Source organism: Vespa mandarinia, chromosome 4, assembly GCF_050613455.1.
Source record: "Vespa mandarinia isolate Hongniang chromosome 4, ASM5061345v1, whole genome shotgun sequence".
Classification (NCBI taxonomy): domain Eukaryota; kingdom Metazoa; phylum Arthropoda; class Insecta; order Hymenoptera; family Vespidae; genus Vespa; species Vespa mandarinia.
Window position 1 is genome coordinate 7,961,356 of NC_140813.1, and position 17,170 is coordinate 7,978,525.

Here is a 17,170-nt window from a genome sequence, read left to right on the forward strand (position 1 = left end):
GCATAAGAATATATAAGAAGAATAAAAAGGAGAAGAGTTCAGGAGGATGTCGTTGCCGCGAGGTGTCGGACTCGGCGTCGATGTCGGTCAACTAATGCAGCATCAGCAACAACAACATCATCAGCAACAGCATCACGTATTACCAGCAGCCTTTTTTCTACGAGCCAGTGCTGAGAGATATCAGAGGACACCGAAGTGTGCTAGATGTCGTAATCACGGGGTCGTTTCCGCCCTTAAGGGACACAAGCGTTACTGCCGATGGAGGGACTGCGTGTGTGCGAAATGTACTCTTATCGCTGAAAGGCAACGCGTTATGGCAGCCCAGGTAAGAAAAGATTTATGTTACGTATTTATTTTCTTCTTATACCAATTTTATTTCGCGTTCAATTTTTATAACATTTATTAAAAAACGATTCTATAGAGTTTTATTCTATAACGTGTGTTTGTATGCAAGTGATCGTGTTCTGAAACAAAATTGATGATTGAATGGTAAATTGATCGATTGAATCGTAAATTCGATTGATCGATAATATTGATCGATTGAATGGTAAAAATTGATATTTTTTTTTTATAGAGTACCGAATTATCTTGAAATTAAAAATTTCATCTTTTGCTTCGTTTATTTTTTAATTTTTCGATAATATTGATATAGTGCCTTTTTCTTCTCTGTGTTTGCGTATTATGATCAAGAAATTTGATTGTAGGTTTTTGTCAATTTACTTTAAATACACGAAAAAAAAATGAAAACGCCTCGAAGATGTTACCGTAGCAAACAGTTCCTTCCGTTTTATAAAAGTGATGTATGCGAGAATGCTCGAGGGTAGCACTTGGAGGGCAGCCAAGTTGTTCTTTCTTTTTACCATCGTATACGAAGTCGGCTGACTAAATGTAACTGATCTTACAAACTTTTTTCTGAGATAATGAAACCTACAAGAATTGATTATTCTTTCAAAAGATATCCGGTATCTCGTTTACGAGTTTTTTATTTTGCTATCATTGTTGGCATCAAGAAAATAGAGAGCATTTTAACATCTCAGATCTTTTTAAAATATATTCACTTAATAACGTGTCAGAATAAATAATAATTATTTATAGTTTTCAAAGACAACATTTTGGTATTACAAAAATGGAATCGCCGTTGTTTTGTGTTAATCATTTTCCTTCGTAGAAAAAGTTTAATAAGAAGAATCGAGAAACAAGAGAATAACACACAAAAAAAGGAAAAAAGTTTTTAACATAACGAGGCGTGTATCGTAGAGCTTTGGTTTTTATTTTTACCTGATCTTTTGTTTACGTCTCTCTCGTTCTCTCTCTTTCTCTTTCTCTTTCTCTCTACTTTTGCAAAGTAATTAATAAAACAGCGTTCGGTGTTGCTGCACCGTCGAGCGTGCATTTTCCACTTCTCTACCGTGCATAAAGACTCTACCGGCGCTCCCTTGGCCCTTACGTAGTCAACCGAGTATGAAATATCGGCATACCACAATGTAAGCTTTGCGTCGGATACCCTTTTTGACTTTCCTACGCTAGTGGGTGTACCTATGAAAGGGTGATCTCACGAATTTTCAGGTGGCCCGTTGCGTACTCTTGGAAGACGCTTTGTACCAATTTATTCTTGTTCTGTCACTTTCAAGCGTATTATAAATACCATGTTACTCATTAATCTTTCATTAAACTCTACCTTTCTTTCCTTTTATTTTTTTGTTTTGTTTTAATCATAATTTTAGTAGATTGCAAAATATTAGCACTTTTTTATAGTGCTGTTATATATTACACATTATACACATTACTTTTTTGTGCTATTTTTGTGCTATTATACACATTGTGCATTATACACATAATGAATTATATACATTTGTATAGTATTATATTTTTTTTATAATTCATACAATTGTCAAAATGTATTCAAAATCATATGGAACTTGCAATTCACTGATATGATAAAAAAAAATGATAAAATTTTTTAATAATCGGCTTACTATGATATCCATCAACTATTCGACATTCTATAACTTCTTAGCATTATTCAAACATTACAAAGATGATCACTGAGTGAACGGCAGGTAAAATTTCCAGTAAAGTTTGACACACTGCCTCGCGTAACGTTACAGGATCGTAATACTATACGTACTTGAAAGAAAAAGAGAGAGAAAGAAAGAGAGAGAGAGAGAGAGAAAGAGAGAGAGAGAGAGAGAAAGAGAGAGAGAGAGAGAGAGAGAGAGAATAGAGTAGAGTCGGGAGCAATCCCTCGTACAATGTTTATTGACCTACTTGTGACACCGTATACTTACATTAGGTGATAGGCTTATTCTCAACAGCCGTGATCCGTTTCATTCGAAACCTTAATATCCTTTCTTTGCTACACTTCATTGTATCTGTTTCACCCTCACCTAGGACAACTAAGTCCTATAGCTTTAGAATAGGGTGTAATTTGTCCGTGAGCTCTGATGTCGGTTACAACAAGAAAAAGAAGAAAAAAAAAAACGGAAAGAAATTATAAGATTTCTTTTTTTTATATCAGTAGTGAGCAGCTGGTACCAAATCACCGATCATTTTTATGTCACCTGTCTAAACGATTTTATTAAATTAAAGAAGGTGATTAAATTAAAAAAGGTTCTGTTTTTTTTTTTCTTATATATCTAATATTATGGTATATTTAACACGTAGTTGAGCCTTCGATCAATGTTATTTATGTAAGATCATGTACGGATTCATCAATTTCAAAAATACTGTCAAACTTTTGGAAAATTGGAAAACTCTTTGCGAAAATTAATTTTTTTTGAAGAGAATCCGAGAAACGAGTTCAGCCAAACCGACGATAGAAACAAGAGTAGTTTTGAATAATCTTAGCTCGATGTTCACCATATGTATTTGTGTGTGTGTTTGTATGTTCATAATCATAAAAGCAAATCTTTCTTGCATTTCATTCATAGAATATATTATGTCACTCATACAATTCATTTACATAGTCGTTTTTGACAATCGTCGTATATTATATTCATATTTCTTTCTTTCGTTTCTTTTTTTTTTTTTATATTCATCTCGACGTACCGTTCTCATATTTTGATGTACGATATATCGAGCTTGTAAGGACCTAGTTTCGGTTTGTAATAGATATATGACCCCTGTCTCTTCTTTCTCTCTCTCTTTCTCCCCACTATGCTTGTAACCCTTCGCTCTCTTTCTCTCCCTCTTGTTTAACGCATGTGTGCACTTTGTCTATGGGGGTTAAACGGTACGTATACATTAGGTTTTGCTTTAAGTTACTTAAATGGTTCTGAGTGTATATAGCAGGAGTTTCTCTTTTACAAATTATACATTTGAACGGATAATTCAAAATTAAAAAATTGATTTTCCAAATAAATATCAAATGTTGTATGATCGCAAATTTTTCAAAATTATTTACTTATTTTTTGTAAACACATATATTATATTTTAATAGATATCTTACGTAATAATTGTCAAACTAGTATTACAGTTTATCTGAACAAATGTTCCTTCCATTCCTTCTTCTGTAGAAAACTCTACTTTGGGATCCGATCCAAGAATTTACCCTCTATCACGTTTCAGACGTTATTACACTGTAGTCCAAATAGTAGTAGAGAGAATACGATAAATATCTTCTCACCATTTTCAACGGACTTCTATATGAGATCTTTCGAAATTCACACCAGTGACAAAGAAGAAAGGAAGCGATCTTAGAGTATCGTCAGATGAAAGATAAGTGACAGTTTCACTTTTCAATCATTTTTTGTATTCAATAAAAAAGATAAAATAGACTAAATATACAACGTCAAACATACTTAATGGAAATACGAATCTATAGCTATACTTTTTTTATTTTTTACCTGAACAAAAAATAGAATGATGTCTTTAAAAAATCATAAATAACTAAATAATTTGAGAGCCTAAATAATAATTAATATTATTACATTTTTAATGTAACTACATAAAATGCATATACTGATATAAATGGATTTATAAAGACGCAATTCGGAAAGAGAGAGAAAGAGAGAGAAAGAAAGAAAGATAGAGATAGGGTAGTATTGTGTGGGATTTTTATCTCTGAAGTAATATCAGGGATCGCGTCGACGTTCAGAGCGCTCGTTTCATGCACCGTTACCGATGCCATCGATCGGCGTCACCCGATGCTCGATACTGGAAGAATAATTGCGTTATCGACTACGTCGGCGATGCGCAAAGTGGTAGGCGCGTCGACAGGGGGTCGTTGAGGGGGTGAAACGTTTCATGGTAGGCGTGAATCTTCGTTTCCCCGGAGCCAGTAGAGGGTGCCACGCTAAGACGTGTTTCTCTCTTTCTTTCTCCTACCATTTCACCACCTCGTGTCTCTCTCTCTCTCTCTCTTTCTCTCTCTCTCTCTCTCTCTCTCTCTCTCTCTCTTTATCTATCTATCTATCTATCTCTCTTCTTCTAACTCTTCTCCCGGTCGCGTATCAAAGTGAACATTCCTCTTCTATTGCGGTCTGGACCATGCCACATTACTGCATCCAATACTTTTCTTCTATTTTTCTTTTTTTCTTTTACAAAAGTTTCAATGACTAGAATAAAATTAGATTTTGTTTTTGTTAAAATAGATCGCATGAGTTTTAGATTAATTTTAAAAATCATAAATTTTTACATAAATATTAGATCATGAGCATTTATGTTTGATATTCGATAATGTTCCTTTTTAATATTTGATATTAATACTGGTTGATGTTGATATCAAAATTGACATATTAACTTAATATACTTGCATCAATATTCCTCATTTCATTGACGCAACATTTAATAAATTTAATACTTGTAGTATTATCAAAAATTAATAAAATCAGATTTCGAGTGGTATTATTTTTGTATAAAATGTTTTTATGCTTCCTATAATCATAAATAAGATAATATTAAATATAAGGAATAAAACTTGGTATTATATCCTGGATTTTTTATTTATTATACATACAATTTTTAATTAAGATTTTTGATAATTACATAGTATTAAAATCATTTGTCTCTGTCGTACGATGTATAGCAATGTTTTTTTGAGAAATAGCAGGAAAAAAAATTTATCCGCCGTCCATGACTTCGTCCGACGGCATGCATTTGGCCGCATAATTCGAAATCTGTCAAATGCATTATTCGATAATATTCGTTCGAGCGTTAAGGCGATCTTTCATCTATCATATTCGTTCTCATATCTAAAATCATTTCTGTTACTCTCTCTCTCACTCTCTCTCTCTCTCTCTCTCTCTCTCTCTATTTCTCTTTCTCTCTTTCTCTCTTTCTCTCTCTCTCTCTCTCTTTCTCTCTCCCTCTCTCTCTCTCCCTCTCTCTCGATCTATCTATCTGTCTATCTATTTATCTATCTATCCTTCTCTCGTCGATTATATTTTTCCTGGTAGCTTTATTTTTCTTCGCAATCAGCCTCATGATTAATTCTTGTTCAAAAGAAAATCTTAAAAAAAATAAAGAAAGGAAAAGAAAAAAAAAATACAGCGAAAAAAAAAGAAAAATAAAAAGAAAAATGGCACTCGCTCTGCTCGAAAATCGTCGAGTTCGATCGGGAAAACGCTAAAAATTTCAATTACACTGATTCAATCCGTGTGTATATTTATGAGCGTTACGATGCATGCCTGTGTATGTGTGAGTGTGAGAGAAAGAGAAAGAGAGAAAGAGAGAGAGAGAGAGAAAGAGAGAGAGAGAGAGAGAGAGAGAGAGAGAGAGAGAGTAAATCGCGTTTCTATCGACTTTCATTTTTCCGGCCGACGGTGCGCGTCCGCGCACATTTTCTCTCTCTCTTTCGCACGCGCACCAATTCGCCGGCATTTTCAGCCAATGGATGAAAATAAAAACTCGTTGCCGCGAAAGTGGGCGGCCAACGCGATGAATGATCCACTTTTAATCGTTGCTTCCGCACGGGCGTTCTTTTTTTCGTTTTTGTTTTCGTGTGCGTATTCTCTTTCTCTCTCTCTCTCTCTCTCTTTTTCGTTTTTTTTTTCGTTGTTTAACCCAAACCAGTCGCATTCTTTTCAAAGCGGCCGTGGTCTGTTCAATTTGTTTGGAGTTTCCAAATCGTTTTGCTATTCCGTTTCAGCTTTAGTGCGTCATTCGTTGCCATATGTACGTAAAGGTATATCGTTCAAGTTATGGGACATAAGTATATAATTTTTCAAATCACTAATCCTTAATGGAACACCATGGCGCCATAGTAGTTGTAAATCAAAAAATGTGTCCGGTATATATATATATATATACATATATATATATATATATATATATATATATATATATACATGCGTATGAATCAGGAACATATGTCTTTTTCTTTTCTCCTTTTTCCCTTTTTTTACGAGGGATCGTAATATATACGTCGAGTTTAAAAGTTTAAATGCAGGCGATCATAGAAACGCAATAGTCCCAGCAAGCGGGCCAGTCACCCTAGTCTCGATTCTTTTAACAATGTTCTCATCGCCCTCTGACCATCCCTTTCTCTCTCTTTTCCGTCGTTTCTCCTCTTATGTTTCTTCAGCCCGTTTCCTGGTTCCCATTGTTCTCGAGCATTTAATACAAAAGAGAAAAGAAGGTTTGAACGTCTCTAGACGCGAAAATTGCTCCAACCCAGAGTGCGGTAAGCTTTTGATTTCGTTGAGATCGGAGTTGAATGGTAAGGAGAATGGTAAGAGTCATCGATCTACTTTAAGATCATCGGAGTTTTGTTCTTGACGTGTCATGGATATCGCGTTTCTATTGTGTAAAGGATGTATAAAAGTTTTGTACGTCTCGCCATTTTGGAGAACACTTTTTTCTATTCGAGAAATTTTCTGCAGGAGACTCTTATTTACTTCAACGATTTCATTTTAAAAATCTAGATCAATGAAATATTATTTTCATCCGCTCTACTTTTATATTTAATTTACTCTGAAATTATTACGATTAGTTTTATAATAATTTAATGGTAATAAATAATCGAATAAGATTTTAATATTAAATTCATAGCGTGGCATGGTTATCAAGTAAAGAGTGAAAATGAATAGGGTAATGAAAGAAGGTAGCAAGTGGGGTACGTTTTACAAGATATTTAACCGTAGTATTTCTCAATAGTATGTACGGTGGAATCATTTCGAGGGAATTTCCCTTGCAAAAGAGATAAAGAGAAAGAGAGATCGTCCTTGAATCGTGCAGCATTCCAACATACCAAGCTGCCTTCCGGAGATGAGGTATCTCTACTCGGTACAATTAACACCCGTGCGGGTGCATGTATCTATTTGAAAGGGCTCCGAATATTGCCGGAAGGGTCGCACCACCGACGAGGAGACGTGATCCCTTGACAGAGACTTGCGGCCTCCCATGAAAGCTCCCAATTCATCTTCGCACGCGAGGCACGTCCCCGCTTATTGACTTCTAAATTGCTTGCCTCGTCCTCCTTTCGAAGACCCGATTGTAACCATATCGATAAACTTTCAATAGATTCCTTGCAAATTTGATCTGGAATTTTCAAAGAAATCATCTTATTTGGGACGCGATGGATCAACAAAAAAATTTTCTATAATCGATCATTCTTTCATATTAATTTTGGGAACATTTATTTACACTGTATTTAGATATACGTCTCTTCGAACAATTAATAAGAAACGAATGTACATATATTGATTAGAACGAAACATTGAAAATAATTTGAATGGAAAAGAATTTAATCTCTTTTCGTTCGAATTCACAATTCGGTTCTGTTTACCAAATTTAACATTGAAAAATTAACAGTTAGTTAACACATATTATCTAGAAAGAAATATTGAAATTGATGTGGATCGAAAAAATATAATTCCATTTCACTTGAATTCGTAACTCAAATGCTTCAATTACTTCGAAACTATATATCAACGCTTTCAAAATTCTCTTACTTAAATCAAGATTACCTAAGTGATGAATTCTCTAATCAAAATCTCCCTAACTTACGATTACTTTCAACTCTAGCAGATATAATTACAAAGTCTTATTTATTTACGTATCAAGAATCAATTAATTGATTCTAATCAAAGATATACGTGTCCTAGGTCGCTCTAAGAAGGCAGCAGGCTCAAGAAGAGAGTGAAGCTCGTGAACTCGGTTTGCAACTGCAGTATAATACCAGCAGCTGCACTGGTACACCGGTATTGTCTGGTACGGCTACAGCAACGACACCAGCCGATAGTCCATCTCCACATCCGGTCCACGTCGCGAATCCGACGGGCCTGGCTATTCCAGCCGCGGCCGCGGCTGCTGCTGCAGCCGCAGCGGCAGCTCATATTCAGACACAATTGACGCAACCAGAATGTGGTATACTGCAACGAAAAAGATCGATCCAAGACGATTACAGACAACCGAAACAGGAGAAACCTGACTCGATCGTCGGTGGTGAGTGCAATTGTTGATCTTTTGAATAATTCTTTTCTACGTAAGAAAAATATTTCCTTATTTATTGATGATATTTCATGTTTCTTAAGTTCCAAGTATTACAATTTTCTGTATTGTATTGGAGATCGAACAACTTATTTTGTGCGTTTATCAACATAAAAAAAAATCCTTCCGTTAACGATCTTTTTAATAATTTCAACACAGTAGAGCTTTCATTATACAAATAAAACATTTTCTTAAGTCTTTTTTTCGTATTTTTAATATAAACTAACGCCGTCACTAACGTTTAAGATCTTATATTTATATAATTGATATTCTTTTTTATATTACGAATAAAAAAGAGCAATAGAAGATATTATTTTGTTTTAATCTGTTAGAATTAGACGCAATTACCGCGATTTACATAATCGTAAGAGTCTACGAACTCTTATATCGTAGCAGCCATGTAGATTTACCCTAGGTTAGCTCCGCCTGAACGGAGTACCGATTATGAGTCATTACACATAAGTGTACCTGACGGGTCTCGCGCAACCAGGGGCTTACATAGATCGTTTTCCGTTTTGAAATAAAATGAACGACGATTCGTGGAACTCGTAGCATTTCAAAGATGCTCGAAATTCTTAAATCGACGAATATTTCGTACGACGATCAACAACCGAAGACATTTTTAATTCGTAATTTATAATGAACCATTTTAATTTCAATCATTGTATCAAATCGATATCGATATTCTTGTTAACATTGGATTTTATTATTAAGTTCTTCAGCTTTGAAGTTGATGTATTGTTAAAATTACAATTTATTATAATTTATATATCCGGTGAGTCACTTGAAACTAGAAGCATGATCTCGATTATTTTTAGTAATAGAAATAAATAATTGAAGAAGCATGATTTTTATACAAAGGGATTGATATAGTGATGGTCATATTTTTCAAAACATAGGGATCATCGATTTAAAAAAAACATTATAAAAATGGTATTTGATTATTTTATTTATTCAAAATTTGTAAAAGAAATTAAATAAAATTAAAAGTGTCCTAAATTTTTCCTATTGTAATCACTGTCATCAAAAATAACATCTTGAAAACTTAGTAAATACTACAAATTTGCTTATGATATCTATTACTTATTAAAAATATTTCATTCTTCTCTATCTTATATCGTATTATCAAGTATGTCATCTTTGCAAGTGAAAGTGACACGAAAATGAGATTAACAAAAGTAAATAAGTATATATAGGTACATTTTCTCTTTCTCTTTTTCTTTCTTACTTCTCACTTACGTGCGTGTACGCACTCGAGTAAGGGTGAGAATGAGCCAGGTTGGAAGGAATTCGATAAAGGAACGGAAAGGTTGGGGCATATAGCAGGAGAGAGAAAGAGAGATAAAGAGAGAGAGAGAGAGAGAGAGAGAGAGAGAGAGAGAATTAAACGCCGTCACTAACGAGTGCGACTTTTGCTTTGAGTGGTATAATAAGAGGCCACGAGTTTGGCCATTATTTACTTAACATTATGGCCCTAGCCACTTGGTCTACTTATGCATATATACGCACGTTCCTAATGGGGCACTTATACTTCGAGACTAAAGCGTGCGAGCTTTAAAACGCATGCGTCCGCTTGCACGGTCGCGTGCCAGGACTTGCTTTCGTTTCTCTCTGCTCCAAATCAGCTACGTTCGCTCATTGCTCTTATCGTCGTTCTCCTTTACATTAATAATTTAATTGCTGAAGGTCTTGACGATTACCACTACTACTACTATTTTATTCTCTAAACAAACGATAGGACGCTTCTAAGGACTATGCTCTTTTCTTCGGCCTTGGTAAACCAAGGTCATGAACGTCCAAAAAGATTAAACTAACGTTGTGTAATCTTTCTACAAGTATTTAGTGTTCCTTCTAATCTTTAGATTTCTTACGTGATCGATTGTGACATGTATTGTCGATTCTTATATATCTACCTATTAAATATAAAAAGTATTTGTACACTCATCATTTTTTATAAATATATATTTCTTAATTGTATATATTATGTTTAGAAAGTTATGCGTCTCTGTTTCCCTCTCTCTCTCTCTCTCTCTCTCTCTCTCTCTCTCTTTCTCTCTCTTTCTCTTGCTTTCTCTTTTATTGTAATTCTTATATATAAATTATAAACGTAACAAACTAAGGATAAAAACAATAATGCTTCATAGGAAAATATAAATATTATAATTTAATGCATCTATTAAGATCAATACGTATACTATTTGTATACGTAGGAATTTTCGTAATAAATATTTTGTAACTAAAGTAAACATGCAGAATATGTTCTATTCTTTTGAATTATGTTGATTTTTTTTATAAATATTCTTCTATATATCTACTTTCCTATTAATAATTAAAATTTATAAGACTTAAAGTGATGTATCACTTATAATAAAATGATTGTATGAATAGTTTTTAGTGTAACTTGAAAATAATATCTTTAAAAATTATTTATTATATATATATATTAATTTACAACACTTTTTTGGATTAATTTTTCACTCACTTTTCTATCCTTTGGATTCATTAGAAATAATCATTTTTTCTTACCATCGTGAAGTACGTGTGTAGAAGAAAAGAATGACAGTTTTCTCTCTTTGACCAAGCCATAGTATAGCCTGAGACACTTGCCTGAATTTCATTCTACGCGGTAAACACAAGGGCATCTTTATTAACGGCACGCAGCAGTGTGTTCCGAAAGAATACGTCAGCGTCGTTCACTATAGCCCACTTCCTTTATTCGGTTTCCCCTTTATCCCTCCTTTCAATTCACGCTCACTCGTTGGCATCGCGCGCGCAAATTGAATTTATTTCTTTTTTCTTTTCTTTTTTCTTTTTTCTTTCCCTTCTTTTTTTTCTTCTTTTTGTTGCTCACCGATCTTTCTTCCGTACAAAGCTCGACAATGTTGTCCGTTAACGCTAAAAACTGTTTTCTTTATCTTTAGTTATAGCCAATTAAATATTTTTTATAGGTAATATTTCAAAGAAATTTTTTCAATCTTTATTTGATCGATAATTTTCATATTTGTTTTTCCTCTTTTTCCTTTTTTCTTCTTCTCTTTTTTACTTTTTTGATTCGAAAGAAACACTCGAAAAGCTCAGCAACCCTTCTCATTTCGCTATCAATCGATACTACCACGTGAAAAGTCTATTAGCATGTAAATCTGAAGTGTCCCCTAGAGAATTCACGTTGGGGTAACGTGCCAATAATTAGTTATATTAGTATATATATATATATATGTATATATATATATATATATATGTATATATATATATATACACACAATATATATATACATATACATACAATATATATATATACATATACATACAATATATATATATATATATACACAATATATATATATATATATATATATATATATATATATACATATACACACAACTTCGACTTTCAAAGGAAGAATCTCTAATGAAGGTTCACCTTTAACTCTATAACGAATCGATTCCTCGTAAGGTCCATCCTTGATACGGAAATTTAGAGAAAATTCAAACTCTATCTATCTATAGTGAAGAAATATAATTGGCTAGTCTACATATAAATGAATTTTCGAATTGATCGATCTTCATTTTGTTTATATGAATAATTTTATACCAAAAGAAATTTTGAGTATTTAATATTAATTAATAATTAAACATATTTGAACGTAAAATGTTTTTTTTTTTTTTTTTTTTTTTTTTTAATATAAGGTGTAAAGATTAATTGAGAAGAAAAATATTGGGTGGTGAGAAGATCTTCGTGCCTCTTTTCAAAAAATATAAAAAAAAAGAAAAAAGAGAAAGAAAAGAAGAAAATGAAGTAATGATCGAGAGATGGTCCCTTTAATTGGAAGTTTGCCATTGAATCGTGACGGTGTTTTCGTCGACGAGGGGAAACCAATCTGTACTCATTCACCGTCCAGTTTCTATATTTCCTGTGAGCCACGAAGCCGTGCGATTGGTCCCCGCGAAGATGGCAGGACGCGTGCCGTCTAAATCCGCTACCCCTCGTGGGCAACGCGCTTCAATTACTTTCTCAGGGTGTACATTTGATTCGAATTAAACGCCACCGGTTAATGCGACTTTTTGTGTGTTCATATTCAAGGGGGCTGATCAGGGAAGTTAAAGGAAAGGGTATATGAAATTGATTGGAAAATTAATAGTAAATATCTGATATTTACTGAAATAATTTATTGAAATTAATTCGTTGAACAGCTACCAAATTATTTGTAAATTTGTTTAATTTTATTTAGATATGACACGTTTTTAATACTTAACACTTCAATTATGATGCCAATTAAATATATATATATATATATATATATTTTTATATTTGTGCTCATACAACATTTATAAACATTTTTATTAATAAGCAACTATCTTATAAAAATTATGTAACGTCTTTTCTTACCATTACATTTACTTGTAGTTAAGGTGATGATAGTTAATAGAAATAAAAAAGAACAATATAAAAATGTTTAATAAGGAAAATATTTTCTTTTTTTTTTTTTTTTTTTTTTATTTAATCAGAACGTACAGTATTATGTTAATTAGGAATAAATGCATGTAATTAGGAAGAATATCTTTGTAAGAAAATCGTATTCCATAAGAACAAGAAAAAAGAAAGAAAAAGAGAAAATAAGTCCTCAGAAAGAAAATGTTCGGTCATAATTTTCTTTGTCACTGTGGACCTCTTTCTTGTACACTCCACAATCGCTCGGAGTGCGATTACCATCGAATCTATTTTTTTTCCTTCTTCCACTATTCGTTCTCCGTTCCATTCTCATTTTGGCATTGTGCGACGTGTACCGCCAGGAATAAGAAGAGGATAACAATGAAAAGGAATATAATATATAATATGCAAATTTCTACATATTGAATCTGATAGAATGGTGTTATTTTGAAGAAATTCATTTTCTGTATTTAATCCGACATTTTACTGAATTTAGATCTAAAACTAAATCGATTATAAAATCAATTGACCAATTTATTAGTTCTTGCAAAGGCAACAAATTTTCTAAGGAAAAATTAAACAGATTTCATCTAATTTTATCATCTTCAATCAGATAAAAGACAAGAGTTTCTTAAAATAAAACGATGATCGAACTATTAAATATAGTAAACAAAACTGACGAGATAGACCAAATAACGTCTTTGGCATACCATATTAAACTTTGACATAGGAAACGTATAGTACGCTAAAGACATCATTTATTGTTTAAAAGGATTAATAATTTATTCATCTTACATTAAACGATAATACAAATTGTTTTTTGACATAATTAATGTCATAGAAAAAGATTAAATAATGATACATCAGGAAGACGAAATTCGTTTAACCAATTCGTAATTCTCACGATCACTTGATCGAGGATTCCAATGGGAAGGACTAACACGAATATCTCCATCGGGCTTTGAAACTTTATCTCACGGCACGTTTTAACGAAGAAAAGAACGAAGAATTCATCGAAAGAAGAAGAAGTACCTAGAAGGAGTAAGGAAAAGAGGAGAAAGAAAAGGAGGAGGAGGTGAAGGTGAAGAGAAAGGACTCTGACAACGGCAGATTCTTTCGCGGCCCTCGGTGGTTTCCGTTAGCCTTGCCTTCGCAATATCGCGTTTTAAAAGGTACGAACACTTTCTCAGAGCTCTTCTCAAGAGCGTAGGAGGAGATCGCGTGGTACTTCTCCTCCACCTCCTCCTCCTCCTCCTCATCTTCCTCCTCCTCCTCCTCCTCATCTTTCTCCTCCTCTTCTTCTGCTTCTTCTTCTTTCTCGTATCTCCTTTCTTTTCCCTTTTCGTATTCTCCGACTGTTGATGGTACTGGTGGTGGTAGTGGTGGTGGTGGTGAGGTGGATGATAGGGAGGGTAAAGGAAAGGAGGAGTAGACTACGCGCGATATATATCGCATTTCAATTTATATAAGGGCACGCAGACGCTTAAATCTCGCGAACGAAGGCACACACACATATATACGTGTATATATATATATATTACTTATAGAAACGTATACACGTTTCTACACTAGAACGAGACGGCGCGTAAGATGTCTTTCACTCGATCTCCGAAACAGAATGCTTACAGTAAAGTACGAGCCGAGCCAAGACTTCAGTCGAGAAGTTCAGCAGTAATTGAATTTCTCGGGCCAGTGCCTTCGACCGCGGGGGATGCCGGAGCTTGGTTGATTCGTTGCTTGGCTGGCTGGTTAGCTGGTTGGCTGGTTACTTCTCTCTTTCTCTCTCTCTCTCTCTCTCTCTCTCTCTTGATCTCTGACCTACGAAGAAGAGAAATCAGAAGAGAGAGAGAGAGAGACAAGCTTTTCCGCGTCGAAGTACTTGTATTGTACTCTCCTGTAGGTATCTATAGGAGAGAAACTCGGTGATTCTCCATTCTACTAGGACCGCCACGGAAATCGAGCTCTTACGCTCAGTACAAGGGGGTGCTGCCGTTTCTGGAAACGCTTCTAGATGTCCATAATATGTTTAACTGGCGAACACATGAACGTATGTATGTAATATCCAATTTTGGTAATATCCCTTAGGACTCTGGGTTCTTAACTTTCCGCAAGCTGTTCGTTTACTTTTCGAACTTCCTCTTCCTTTCTATTCTTACCTTTCATATTTGATCCAATTACAGTTTCCAGTAGATATATGCAGTTTCGTCAATATGGTATGCACGTTCAAAGGGAAAACTTGAATACGTCGAAAACAATTCGAAAGGGAGAGAGAGAGAGAGAGAGAGAGAGAGAGAGAGAGAGAGGAGGAAAAAACGTGAAGAAGTAATATTTTGAGAGAGCCAACGTAAGAGTGTCTGGTTACATTTGAAGCATTCTTTTAACATTCGCCGTTAAGTGAAAGTAAATATTTGAGACGGTGGAAGAGGACAGTGACTAGCGTGCCACCATTCGGTATCGAACGCACAAAGTAAGTAGGTAAAAACGTATGTTTAAACTGGTTAATTCGTATATATCTTTAATCTTCCGCGATTGTATTCGGTCTCTCTTTCTCTAATTCTTTTTCTTTGTAATCCTACTTTCCACCTGAAACGATCAATGTAATATTTTTCTCAGCGATGAGTATGATACTCAACAATTTTATACGTTGTCGACTAGTATATATAATTATAATTGATAAAAATTAATGAGGATCTTCAAGTTTCATTCTTTTTGTTTATATGAAAAATAATTGACGAGTATATGAAAATAAATTCAAAATATTCTATATTCTATTTATTGATATGATCGATAAATCTAAATATATATAATCTCACATTAAATGAGAATTAAAATTGTAAAGAAGTAATAGTTATATTTTAAGTTTTGTCGATTCATTCACTATAGTCTTCACATTCAACAATATAAACATATCGACTTTTTTCCACGTTCCTTGGATGCCTGAACCAGTAGGTCCATCGATTTTCACGCATGGAAAGCACAACGAGAGAGAAACGAGCGGCGCAATCGTTACGTCGAAAAAGAGAACTCTGAGACTTGGATTTCCAAGTGAGTTCTTCGAAGTAGGGAGAGAAGATATGTCGTGAATGTGTGCTCTCTCTTTCTCTCTCTTCCTCTCTCTCTTTCTTTCTCTTTCTCTCATTCACTCACTCACTCTTTAGTTGTTCTCTTTTGCACGGTACGCGCACACGCAGAGGGTTACCTTCGAGTGTACACGTGCGGTACGCTGTTTATTCCGAAGGATCTCTCCTTCTCCATTTTCGTAGACCATTATCTCGTATGGTTGAGTGGGAACAGCATAAGGGGGTGGAGATGCTCCTTCCAGTGTCCAAGAAACTCCACTCTACCGATACTTCGCTGGTCCTCGTTTTCTCTTTATCTCTCTCTTTCTTTCTCTTTCTCTTTCTCTCTCTTTCTCTTTCTCTCTCTTTCTCTTTCCCTCGCTCTTTTCTCAACTATGCTGGTAGCAAAAGGATGCCTTTGGACTTTAGACTTATTTTTTATCGATCGTGATCTTATTTACTCTTTCCTACTCTCGGATTTATCTGGTTACTTTGATCCTCATCTCTTTGAAATTTCCGTGTTTCTTAAATCGATCAATAAATCCGATAAAAATTAAAACTATACATCGTTTAGTACTTAAATATGAAAATATTAATTGACTTAAAAAATATCTTAACTACCGTGATTGTAATCCACAAATTTGTATCTGCGAAAAATATTCAAGTAAATAGTATTGCAAAAAAAGTATTATACAAATTTGAATAATATAGTTTGTGTGTGTGTGTCTAATAATTATATTTTTATATTTGTCGTTAAGGGAAACATTCTTAGCGAATATTTTGAAAGATCATCTTTCTTGATGGCTCCAAGAAATGTGCTATTGCATCGTTGGTTAAATAACTATTATCTCTTCGACGTTATTTCTACGTTCTATAGTTTAATGAAGCAAATACGATTGCTACTTGACTGCTAGATGATAGATAAACACGTGCACCTTGCGCGCACGAATATAGATATTTATATTTTAACGAGGCTCGCCGACGGCGTTATTTGCAAAGATTCAGGATCATCGATGTCCTCGTCGTAGTTGTAGCCGAAGAAAATAGAAGGAGATGAACGATTGAGTTAGAATCTTACTTGTTTGCATAGGTGTACCTGCTCGTACGGACGTTTACACGTGCACCGCCACGGGAAGAGCACGTTTCCGTGTGTGTTTGAACAAAACTTCTGTTAACGTCTCCTTTCTTTCTTTCGGCGAGCCTCTTCGATGACTTCGTACTTTGACTTTTGTGTACACACGCTCCGCAAGCG

At 34.3% G+C, this 17,170-nt stretch overlaps 1 protein-coding gene across 3 annotated transcripts in view; it reads left to right on the forward strand.

Annotated features, from left to right (window-relative positions):
• Positions 1–46: 46 nt before the first annotated feature.
• Positions 47–17,170, forward strand: part of dmrt99B (doublesex-Mab related 99B) — a 36,782-nt gene continuing 19,658 nt past the window's right edge. For 2 of the 3 annotated variants that reach the window (XM_035869580.2, XM_085656370.1), the window contains exons 1-2: positions 47–325; positions 8,046–8,385. In XM_035869580.2, coding sequence (XP_035725473.1) covers positions 47–325; positions 8,046–8,385 — 619 coding nt within the window. Of the gene's footprint in view, positions 326–8,045; positions 8,390–14,239; positions 14,245–17,170 lie in introns of all 3 variants that reach the window. The other variant, XM_085656369.1, reaches the window with a different exon arrangement.